The following is a 12,736-nucleotide window of genomic DNA, read 5'->3' on the forward strand; positions in this document are numbered from 1 at the left end:
ACCATCGCCCATCATCCTCCATTTTTTTAAAACATGAGAGCTTATATTGTTATCTTCTTAATACTTCTTTCTCTGTTGCTATTTTGTCTGTATTTCAACTGTAGAGCTTCTTTTATCTTCTTTTTTCCCCCTTTAATTGGGTATCAAGTTATAACAAATCATTTGAGACTAAATGAAATTCTCGTCTACAAACTTTCTTTAAAATACACACACACACACACACACACACACACACACACACACACACACTTTCTCAACCAATTTCTCATAGAGCAACAAGATGAGCCAAAATACACCTTACTACCCAAGATTACACACAATAACAGAATTAAGAAATCTACAATCAGCTTTTGAAGAATGTCAAATCGTTTTCCTTTTTTTCTTCTGTATACTAATTTAAGGACCTTACATATCTACCTATTCAGAAGAGAAATATTAACACTATGTTTTTGCCAAGATAGTAAGGGAGATGAAATCTCTCAATTTCTGTTGAAAAGACAACATGTCTCTATTCATGTACAAAATATCCAGAAGCATTGTTGGTGCAATGGCACCAGTTGCAATTAAGTCAAGCTGAAATGTTCTTGTCAACAGCTTCCTTCAGTTTCCTTCCAAGGGCATAAGCAAGTGGAGGTGGCACAGCATTCCCAATCTGCCTGTGTTTATTCTGAATGTTCCCAGAAAAACAGTAGCTATCTCGGAATCCCTGAATGCAACAATTACCATGATACAACTAGTGATTAGGACATAATTTAGAGAGTTTCCTCTCATTTTTAACACCACAAAGATAGAAGCAGTTTCAACATACTCTAAGAGTCTAAATACCATGCTCTATGGATATCTATAATCACTGCAGTAGTTATTGCCAGTTCCTCGTTAGCAAAGAACGGAGTTGCTTGCAGAAACTATTTCACCAAAAGCAAGTTTCCATGATTCTCACATAATAGCAGGATGTAATCACTTTTTATGACAGTGTATTAAAACATGCTAATAATTTCTTTTGTTTTCTAACTGTCTAAAAAACTTATTCATAGAAAATAGGTTGGATTAAAAAATTTAACATATAATAGAAGTATAAGTGGCGCTTATAGTAATAGCAATAAAATTTCAATTTGAAGGATTGTTAGGGAGCTTACTTGAGATCGTGCACATTCACGGACTGTAAGAATCCTATCTTGATCAGGGTGAAAGCACATGCCAACTTTTCCCATTGGCTGGGGATCTGTGATGGAAGTAGGGAAGTTGCCTTCCCAGTCCAACCTTCCAAATAGCCCCTTCCACTGATTGTGCCTTTTAGCTGTATTGGGCAAACACCATGGTATCAAATCCACCATTTGCCCAGTTGACAGTTTCACCTGCATTTCATGGAATGTAAATGATAGATCAAACAGCATTCAAGTAGAGAAACAAAACTAAAGATCAGAGTAGCAGGCATGACAACAATGACAGAATTCTTACCTTCTCATCTGGGAGGTCATGCCAGTCAGCACCTGGACGCTTTGGAATTTTTTGGCATCTAATAAGATTAAGTTCATTCATTTCTTTGGATATGTGGTCATTCAACACAATCATGCTTCCTCTGATTTGTTTCTGAAACCAGGAAACTGGATCGCATCCATACTAGGCAAAAGTAAGGATCAGTACGCCACTTATTAGTTTTTGGCCTTCCACATCATTCCAGTGCCACATGATTACTTCTCTTGAAAAAGTAAAGAGCAAAACCCATAATGAAAAAAATAGGTAATCAAAGACAGAACTTACGTCAATGGTAACCTTAGAAGCTCCATTTGCGACAGTAGGAAGATCACCAATTGTATCCCTAACAGTTATTGAGCGGAAAGGAGCTCCTCCAGCAGTGCTCCTTACAGCAGCATAATGCACATTCCCAGGCATAGATATTTTCAGTTCTGGGCTAGCAAAAACATGCATAGGTTCTGGCCACTCAGGAAGAGTCTCTCCTGGAGCAGCTGCCCAAATAAATGCTCTTTTCCTTGACTGAGAAACACCATAAGCTCCAGCTTCCAGAATTCCAAAGCGCACCTAAACAATCATAAAGTAGTCAAGAATGGTGGAAAATAGAATCATCTGCAGAATCAAGAAGAGCAAAACATTTAATTGTTTTACAATGATAAATTTTAGATTAAGGAAGAAGACTCAAACCTGATAGCCCATCTCCAACAGCGAAGCAAGAGTTAAACGAAAAGTCTGACCTTTGTTAAAAGAAACAAAATTCCTAACATTCTCTAAAAGAAAGAATCTTGGACGAAAATACTCAGCAAAAGACAGGAACGCCAAGATCATTTCACACTGCACTTTACTCCAAGTACTCTGGTTAAATCTATTCATCCCGGAGAATCCCTGAACATGAAAGAAGTCAATTAAAATGATACTTTTCACAAAAGGTGTACACATATAGAAGAATATCCACTTATAAAGTATAGTAAAATCATACCTGACATGGAGGTCCACCATTTATGAATTCTACTTCACCCGGCACCGGCAGATTCTTAATCTTGTCCTTGTTAAGCCCAGCTGCTAATTCAGCAGCCTCAGAGGTTGAAATGCAGTCATCTGCATCTCCGCACTTTTCCATGATAGCCCTGCATGACCATCACTCAAGTACTTAGAATCAGTTACACGAGAGAGAGAGAGAGCAAGAGAGCGAGCAAGAGAGAGCGAGAGAGAGACCTTAAAATCACATTGCAATTATCAATGAACATCAAGGTCTCTGGATGGTTTTCACTAAAAGCTTCTCCAGCTGGCTGTTCATATTCAATTGCCCATTTTGTAAAGGAAACACCTACAAGCATTAAGAATTAGATCGAGTTTGCATATACTAGCATACACGTGCATGAACCCTCAAATGAGTAAGGCCATACCGGATTGTTGTAAGCCCTCTGATAACCCTCCACAACCAGCAAAAATATCAAGAGTTGATAAGCGATTTTCTTGTGGTAAATTGGACAATTTGCCAGAATCAGCTTGCCCACCATTACAGACCTCCTTCCCCTTATTTCTTCTAGAAGTAGTGTTAGTTGCCTTCTGTGTCAAGAACATAAGTTTGACATTGGCAGGCAACTGCGAGAACACATGTAACCAATAAGTGGGGAACTAAGTTACTAAAGTGAAATTTTGAACAAGTTAACTTGTAATAAAATAGTAGAATACCTGCTTGAGAGCTCCATTTTCAGGATCATAAGAATAATCACAGAAAAATACATGATCAACAATTGCAGGAAGCTCTAAATTCTGAAGGTCGCTTTTCTTTCTAATTTCACATTTCCCATCTATCATCTCCACTGGTATACTTAGTATGTTTTCACTGTAATATACCTGGAACATGCCAACAGAGCTTAAAAGGTGTGCAGCTCAATACCAGCAAAAACTTGTCAAAATACAGCTCGCTGAAGTAAGCTCCAGGAGATATAAAGCAAGTTCAAAAGGTCAGACACTCACATAGTACTTACTTATGTATCAATATTCAGTTAATCCACATTAAAGACAAACAGGGATGAGAAATAAACAGAAAAGGTATACCTCTCTAATATCAGAACAGTAAGCTTTGGTAGTCGAGACATCTTCTGGTCTGTAAAATCTTCTTACTTTGACCCTTGTTGATGATGATCTAGCTTGTTTAGATCCTAGAGGAGCCTCAATTTCCAACAAATGGCATATCACATAGGCTTTTAGACCTACATTTCTGCCAGCCTTGAAAGTGCCACAATCCTCCTCACCGTCAGCAAAAAAGTGGGGTTTAACATACAAGAAGTCATGGACGCTGTATTCAATCTTCTTGTATACAAAACTGGTCTTGGAAGCTAGTCTGAATTCATCCCTATCTAATTCCCTTTGTTTGCAGGAATTGCAAGAACCACTTCCAAGACCTAAACTATCATAAGGAAGAGCAAAGAAGGCACCTCTCTCAGGCCAATATAAGCTTTTACAAGTAAGCTCCATAGGCAATCCTTTCCTCTTTCTCTCCTCAGCCTTTGCCCTTTCAATCTCAGCAGAATCAGCATTCCCCTTCCTATGCATGTGGCCCCAAGGCACTGATCGAATATCTACAGCTACAGATTCTTTCACATCTCCTAATTCAAAATCCATACAGTCATTAGTCAAGAAAATCTCCCTCTCATTTGCTGCATTTCCAAGAACAGTCTGTGATCCTCTTTGCATAATCCTGCCATGAACCATTTTCACACCGTCATGCTTTTCAAACATGTATTCCACAAATAACATAGGTGCTTGTTCTGAATCATCAGGCTCAAGTAGCACTATTCTACCAAGAGCAATTACAACTCCTCGAACAATAGCATGACTATAAAGAGCTTCACCAGAAACCATATTTCCAGTCTGATCCCCATCCCACTTTATTTCCATAAAACTAGGATTAGACTTTTTTGAACGTGAGGATGGCTGAGGCTTAGAGGTCTTCTCCTCTTGGAGCATTATCTCCTCCTCTTCTGCCTCATCCTCTTCATTTTCTTCTGGCTCTTCAAGTTCCTTCGTTTCATTTCCATCGACCTCCTTTGAATCTTCAGGAAAGAAATTTGAATAATAATCTCCCCATATCCTATTGATCAATTTTGTTGTGGTAGCACGCATTACTTTCCTTTTCGACAATATGGGGCCAATTGCTGCACTAGGATTTAGATTTTCCCCTTTCTGCACTACAACTTTTTTCTTCATGACCAGTTTTGTGTGCCTTCTTTGCTCCATCTTAATTGAAAGACCAGTGACAAAGGCACATTTCCGGATAGTCTCATCTGGATATTCAGCAAATTGTTGAAGAATAATCTGCCCGTGTACAACAACATATCTCTCCACCAGTATTAAGTTAGGAGATATATGTGCAGGGTGTTTTTTATCAAATTCTGAAACTCTTTTAATTACATCAGAAAATGAAAGCCTGGAAACTCGGCTTTGTTCTTTTAACATGGTGATGATACTGATGGCCAACCTCGCAGTTTTAAGAACTGGTTCATACCATGGTGCATACTGCTTTGTTGGCTTCCCTAGCCTGTACCTGTAATCAGGTAGCATATATAAGTATTGGCAATATTGAGAAAATAAGTATCACAGAAAATTACTATACCTGACAAAATTAGTAAAGAAAGGCATCTGTGCTTTTTCAGATTAACTCAGGAAAAATGGCAACTGCTATACTGACTGGACTATGAAGAGTACTTTTAATGTAGGTAACAAGGATAGTGTGAACAATAGTCTTGCTTCTTATATAACATACATATGAAATGCTTTCAACCACCACAAATGGGATGCTACAAGATGAGATCATATTTTTCTACAATATAGGTACTTGTACAAACAGGTAGGGTTATGCATTAGCATATGTTAGATAGAGAAATTAAGAACAAAAACTTACCAGGCCAGATCTGTTCGGATAGATATGAAAATCATTGAGGATCCAAACTCAATCATCCACTCCTTAATTGCACTCAGATAAACTGGAACACCTTCAACATCCAGATGGTCAGCTGCATTGGAGGAAGATTGAGATGGATCAGTCTCTATATAGAACCCACTACCATCATCCTCTCTCATATGACCAGAACCAAAAGCTGTCACATCAATTTCTGTGCATGGTTTCATTGGGATAAGCTCTAACGAAATGAGCCTAGAGTCAGAATTGTATAGAGCCCAGTTGTTAAGAACTCTTCTAGGAAGGTCAGAATAGGACATGCTATTATCACTGTCAAAGATGTACTCATCCATTTCTTGGATTAAGGGTTTGTAATATGCAGGTAGAGGATAGTCATTAGCAATCTCTGCTTCACTTATCTTGATGTAGATGTTTTTCTGGGAAGTCACTGCATGACGACCTCTCTGCTGCCTCATAAGCTTCCATTCTTCTTCTTCCTGCAACAGTCTTGCTAGTTTTTCATCTTCATCTTCAATGTTCTCCTGATCCGTTCCCTCCTTAATTTTCAAACTCCCATTTCTGACACTCAAAGGCAACTGGTTATATTCTGATCTACTTTTACATTCATCTCTTAAAGAAATAAGAGCTGGTAGTGTGGCTAAAGGCACATCATTGTTGCTTGAGGTCTCATCCAACCCAATTAGTTGGTTGTATATGAACTCGCCAAGGGAGATCACAAAATCTTTACTAGTTGATCCACTAGAAAAACTCTTGTTTCCACTCATAGAACGCACAACTCCAGCAAGCAATTCTTCAAGACTCAAATCTGGATTTCCACCAGCAGATCTGGCTAACTTTCTATATACTTCAATACAAATGTGTGCCTTCTCATAAAAATGATCATAGAAGATTTTATAACTGCTTGCAGGTTTTACGCATTCATAGTCTGCAACTTCAGTTGAAACCCAAACAATTGGAGAGCCTTCATCATAACCAGAAATTGCCCAAGTCTCAATCCTTCCAAATCCTTCACATTTTACTCCTCTTTCTTTCTCCTTTTCCAGGTTATCATCCATGGGCATAATGAGAGCAGTAATGAAAAAATCATTGATTTCAGACATTTCAAAGGGCTGCGGATTTCCATCAGCATCATGCAAGATAAAGTCTATAAGTTTTCTACATGGTGGAGGATCTTCTGGACCAAGTTTAGTCAGCTCAACGGCAACTACTTCTTCCTCCTCTAAGCGATTTTTCTTGGTCGCAACGACTAAGGATTTTTCAGATAATCGTACAGACTTCTCTTTGAAGTTAGAACATGCAGCAGCTCGCTTCGGCCTCTTGAACGCAACAGGCTCTTCACTATTCTCTATGTTGTTATCAAGCTTTTTCTTTGTGCCAGTTGGTGTTGGTTGGTCATTGTTGGCATCATCTGTAACTTTTCCTTTCCTTTTAGGTGGTCTTCCTCTGCCCCCCTTCGTACCTGAAATAGTTATAAGTACACTTGTCATTAAGAAGGTAAAGGAATAAAAGGAAAGACAAGAATGGCAAGCACAGGAATCTCTAATCACATGTGGCTACCATAAGCAATACGAGGAATATGAAGTAAATATAGTTGTCAAAAGAGAGATTAAGTAAAATTAGCAAGAATAATGGCAAAAAAAGAAAACAATATTAGAAATGGAAAGGAAAAGATGGCGAAGTCAAAAACAAAACTGATAGGCAATATCAAGATAGAAGAATTAACAGATAAGGAAAGAGGGTTAGATGTAAACAGAAACTGGATCAGAAAATTGAGGAATTAAGGTCCTAAGCTAACCAAAATAAATAAATAAAATTACTGAGGAAAACTACCTATGAGATGAGTGAAGCAAAGCTAAGCAAATGAAAATTCTGAAAAAGCTATAGAAATTACTAAGTAAGCAAATATAATGAAGATCAAAACTAACCAGAACCATACTAGATAAGGAAAGTGCTAAATGATCTGTCAAAAGACCAACGACAATATACCTAAGTATGAATATAAAGGGCACTAATTCTCATCAAATAGAAATCTGAAAGGCAAAAAAAAAAAAGGATTGGAGCAGTGAAGAAGACAAACTGCCTAAATGGAGCTGATTGTGAAGGACACAGCTATCCAGACACAAATAGTCTGATAATGAGGCCAACTTTTACCTATTCTATTAGCAGTGGTGATAGTGTTTGAAAGTTAAGATAGAATAAAATGGTATATCAAAGGCGAAGATGATTGCAAGATTTGCAATGCTAGCGATAATAGTCTTATAATGGTCTTTCCTATAATACAATTAACATGGTGTTGGAAGATCTCCCGAACTGCAGAAGCCCAAACTGCAGCTATCTATTGTTGGGCTGGTAGGCTATTATAGAAACTTCAATTCTTCTAGGGGCCTTCGCAAATCCAAGTTGTGCTCTCACTAATCCTTTACTGTGCAAAGATGGTGTGTGTGACAACAAAATGAAGTTGAATTCCAGATCATTATGTATGTATTGCATAAAGACTCTAGAACATGCAATTTCTAGTAGAAAAGGTCAAAAGTATCAACTACCCTTAAAAATGTAATGGCCAGGAATTGGAACCAATTTCAAGAGGGTTAACCATTAATTCTTTTGGAGCGTTCTCATCTTTGAGTTGTGCCTCAGTCTATACTGTTGGAAAAACAGTTGGATGAGAATCAGATAACTGACAATTTTTTTTGCTAATATCTTCTGATATTGGATTCACATTATGTTTTCTAGCTTTGAAGAAGCAAATCAACTTAAAAATCAAAACTTCCTCTCAAAAATTTAATGTAGAGTCTACATCTTAATTATTTTAAATATAAGCCCACATTATGTACCAATTCAAGGTAGCACCGTGCCATGCCTCTGGTTTATTCCATGTTCAAACAGAAGGATATGAAATCCATGATTATAGTCAATGAGTTAAAAGACTCAAAGAAGCTGTTGCTATAACATAATTCTGCTAGCAGATGGAAGATAATCGAGTGTCATCACTTCCCTTAAGATTTTTAATTTTGGACGTCTCATTTGTCGAATCTCTGCAGCAGAGATTACCAAGATATTGCTTCACATCTAGAGCTATCTTAAGGGTAGAGGTCCTAGAGGAATTATGGTATTCAAATTTAGCTGGTTATAGATTGACCCAATTCAAAATTTCAAATAGAGCTCTTCTGTAACTCGGTTTGGTTCCTGCATATTTACCACTGTTCTTAAAGACTTCCATCTTAACACTTAGGTGCACACCGTAGACATAATATAACCAGGCTCCACTTAGGTCCCGCTTAGGTGACTTCCTTAGTATCTAATATCATGTTTTAGACTGTAGGTTGATTTGAAATTCATAATTGTTGTAGATGTTGACAAACTAGTGGATTTTAATGTTTTACCAAGGTTCTTAACAAGAATGCACTAATATATTGTTTAGATTGTACACACAAATTTAAACTTTTTCTCTAACTATTATTTCTCTTATTTGTTTAACTATGAACCACCTTAAATTCTAGGCAACCGCCTAGTGCCTAGGCAATACGTGACCGCCTTGTCTGCCAGTCTACTACCTATAGTCTTTTAAAACCTTGATATATTCCATGTTATCTTGACTTAGTAAAACAGCAATTTTCTAAAAGCAGTCACACTATGCAGGGAGACAAGGAAATGCTAGTGCCTAGTGAATACATGGATAAGCATGCAATCCACGTTAAGCACAATAGCACATGCAATAAATGAAGATCACATATGTAAAGAATCAAGAAAAATTACATAAACACAAAAATTTAACGACCTAGTTAAATTTTCTAAAGATATATACAGCTAGTTTCTAATAAGTTAATAGGGGAAATAAATATTCCAAATATATATATATATGGCATGCAAGTGTTTAAGTACCTAGTCATCTATGTTCCATAATGACATTGCTTATATCTATCAATAACATGAGGCGTTGTCATACTTGTTATGTGGCCTGATTGTGTCTAGATTCTGTGCAGAGGCAATCTATGCAGGGGAGACAAAGGATGAGCTGCATATACAGAAGTATATACTGGTGCATGCACCGACTTTTGGAGCAGCATTAAGATTACATAACTTAAAGCTTAATTATCTACTTGAACTTTGAAGAGTGATACTTTAGAGATCAAATTACAATAGATGGTCACCACACACCAAGCACAAAATTAACTATGAGAGTTGCATTTGGTGAAGTTCACCTCCTTAATTAATTGCAATGGTGTAGCCTTTCACTTGGCTAGCATGGTTGTCCTTTCAAAAAATAGTTATGAAATGTTTGTTGACATCAAGTTAGTTTACAGTTGCAATAATTGTTTAAAAAACTTCCGTCGATTTAGATAGAATATAACTATGCCCCGCTTGGGTCCTGTCTACTTGACCGCCTTAACATATCAAATCATATTTTAGTGTAGATTGATTTTGAAATTCAAAATTATTCATGTTGATGAGTTAACGGATTCTAATATCTTATTAGAGTTCTTAACAAGAATGCACTAGTATATCGATTAGTGCCACATGATCTCTTATCCACCCGTCTACTATCTAGTCTTTTAAAACCTTGGTTGTAATCAAATATTCTTCATTGGAAGACTACTTGAATGTTGATTGGTATTCAACTAAAGTAGTAATTCACCAAGGGACATATATTTGCATCTAGTGATGCAGGATATGAATCCCGCCTTCTAAAATTATAAGCACCATTATTTTGTTTAGGCTGTGCATATGCTACCAAGAACAGATAAATCCAGCATAGAGCCATATGTTTGTGATTCTAACAAATGAATATTACGCATTGGATACAGAATACTTTAATGTTTCTTGTTCTGCACAAGATAAAGACAAAGTTTCAAAATACTTGTATGTTCAATTGTACTTCAATATTTAAATCAGTAGCTACTAGCATCTATTCTTCTCAAAATAAAGCTGCACAAACAGCATTCCTAAAAGCCAGTGACATAATATAACTAAAATATAAATGCCCCATCAGTGAACAAATATGGAGAAAGAATAAAGAATCATTTAACTAATATATTAAGTGCCTCATCAGTGAACATATATAGTGAAAGAATAAAGAACCATTCAATTTACAGGACTCCGAAGCTGGAGTAAAGGCAGTTTCTTCTTCACTTTTATAATCTAAGTAAGTTGCCATTTACAACTCTAAACAGAAGTTCCCTTTGCTAACTGCCTGTGATATAAGAAATACACTTTATTACATGGACATGTAACTGGTTGGTATTTGTGGAATCAAACCTGTAGAATTTTCTGAACCAGGATTTCTTGCCATACTTCCCCTGCATGTTATAAATTGACCAAACAACAGTAAGTGTTAACTAAAGTACTCTATTAGATAAATAGACTGCATAAGAAAGGAAGCATAAAGGCATAAGTAAGAAGTCCCAAGTGCATGAAGCAAAGCTGCAAAGCCTTATAGCATGTCACTATCTTAGACATGCAAAAAGTTTAATCATTACAAATTTGGTAATTTTGGAAAACAGTCGGACTGCTAAACTGTCACTAAATAAAATCAAACTTGGATGGAAATGAGAGCATTCCGCACGGCATGTTGAAAAGGGAAAAAGTGGCTAGAACTGTGGATTGAAATGCTTACTAGTTACAACAATAATAAAGAGTTATTACCAAAGAAAGAAAATCTGCGATGCAAGAACATATACACAATGCAAATACAGTGCTTTACTAATTGATGTTGTCAGTAATAGGACGCATTAGTTTCCTCTTATAATAATCCTTTGCAGTTGGAGCATGAGATAGGTACGAGATTATTTAGACATGGGAAAAAAGAAAAATAAAAGATGATGCACATATTTCATGGCTTTAGCTATAAGGATCACAATTTCAAATCAGAATTTCCTTTTCTCAACATACCAATGCTGTGGACATGATATGTGATGACAATGAGAAGCGACACAATTCTTTTTCTATTCAGTGTCTGCCAACTTCATGGGCCAACAAGAAGCTGAAAAGGCAGCAGCAGTAATGGTGTGTTGTCGTGAATACTTAGAATTTTTTTGGGGGGGTCTAATTTGAGAGAGAACGGCTAAAGCTTAGGAACAGATAAAGGCGGATGAGCAGATGTACTTCACGGGTGACTATCTCATCAAATAAAAAGATGGAGAGAATAAGAAATGGAAGAAAACATGAGTGCTTCAAAGCAACAGATAAGCTTTTGGCAAATGATGGCCGCATGATTGATCTAAAGACTGAACAACTTTTCCTGTGGTTGTTAAGGAAACTGCACGGGATTTGGCCGGAATTGTATTATTTTTAAGATCATACCTGGCCCATCACACTAAATTTAAAAAGGCAAAAGCAACAAAAGATGCAAAAAAGAAACTCCTATGCAGCAAAGAGGCTAGAAATTGCTCTTAAAAAGCACCGATAACTCAAAATTACCGGCAAACACCCCCCCATAAATTCTTTTTGATCAAGAAACAGCCGATAAATAGTCCGAAAGTGTGGAAACGAAGAAATGTCTTCATGAACCCAAATTTTGACAGAAAAGAATAGAAATAACCGAGAGAGAAGTGGAAAAACAAACAACTTAGGTTCCATCCTCTCATCTCCAAAACCGTTCAATAGAAACTCAAAGGAGCAGCCTTTGGGCGAAATCAGAGGCCTTCTACTCACCTCAGAGAGGATTTTAGCCGGCGATCGGACGGCGGCGAAGAGTTCGAGGAGATAGATAGATAGATAGATAGAGAGACAGGAGAGAGATAGAGAGGGGTTTAGGGAGAGATAGAGAGGGATTTAGGGAGAGAGAGAGAGAGATCGCAATGAGGAAATGGGAAAGGGGGCGTCGTATTGTACAAGACTAGACTGGAAACACTTGGATAGAAGAGGAAGGCTCAGGTTTTCCCGGCGCACGTGGCGGGGGCGCGAAAGGGTTCTTTTGGCGGGAGCCAAATTAATTTGACAGCACGCCAAAAAGGAAAGCCAAGCAAGAAGCCGACATGATGAGATGGAAGGGGGGAGAGGGGGGTTTTTGAAACGTATGTACTCCCTCCTTCATTTCTTTCCAAATCCACCCCTCCTCCACTCCTCCCCCTTCCTTTTAAGTATTCGCAGCTTTTCCTTCTCCCCCACCTTGACCCCCCCTGCTCTACCACTCACTACCAGTGCCCAAAGTTAAAAACCCTAAACAGAGCTCATACAGGGTTTAGAATGAACGGTAATCTGGTCATTTTCTCTCCATTTTTTGGATGCTTTCGATGGCAGGTGTTTAGTAATGGGGATGGGAGTTAGGATTTAGGTGCATGTCTCTGGACTCTGTATTTTGAGAATTAATATATTTTCTTAATCCACAAATAACCA

General features: G+C 37.5%; 1 protein-coding gene across 2 annotated transcripts; it reads right to left on the minus strand.

Annotated features, from left to right (window-relative positions):
* Window positions 1-348: 348 nt before the first annotated feature.
* Window positions 349-12,508, minus strand: LOC140762867 (DNA (cytosine-5)-methyltransferase 1B-like). 2 transcript variants are annotated; one of them, XM_073100839.1, is made up of 13 exons: window positions 12,053-12,508; window positions 10,658-10,698; window positions 5,384-6,860; window positions 3,538-5,026; window positions 3,169-3,333; window positions 2,880-3,078; window positions 2,689-2,800; window positions 2,453-2,600; window positions 2,161-2,358; window positions 1,762-2,040; window positions 1,459-1,620; window positions 1,137-1,355; window positions 349-706 (listed from the first exon to the last, which is right to left on the minus strand). In XM_073100839.1, the coding sequence occupies exons 2-13, from the start codon at window positions 10,689-10,691 to the stop codon at window positions 569-571; spliced, it is 4,620 nt and encodes a 1,539-aa protein (XP_072956940.1). In that variant the 5' UTR covers window positions 10,692-10,698; window positions 12,053-12,508; the 3' UTR covers window positions 349-568. The 2 variants fall into 2 exon arrangements, with proteins under 2 accessions (XP_072956940.1, XP_072956941.1); XM_073100840.1 differs by lacking the exon at window positions 12,053-12,508 and adding an exon at window positions 11,291-12,044.
* Window positions 12,509-12,736: the final 228 nt, after the last annotated feature.

The sequence above is a fragment of the Typha angustifolia genome, chromosome 7 (assembly GCF_048772165.1).
Source record: "Typha angustifolia cultivar Huaian chromosome 7, ASM4877216v1, whole genome shotgun sequence".
NCBI lineage: Eukaryota > Viridiplantae > Streptophyta > Magnoliopsida > Poales > Typhaceae > Typha > Typha angustifolia.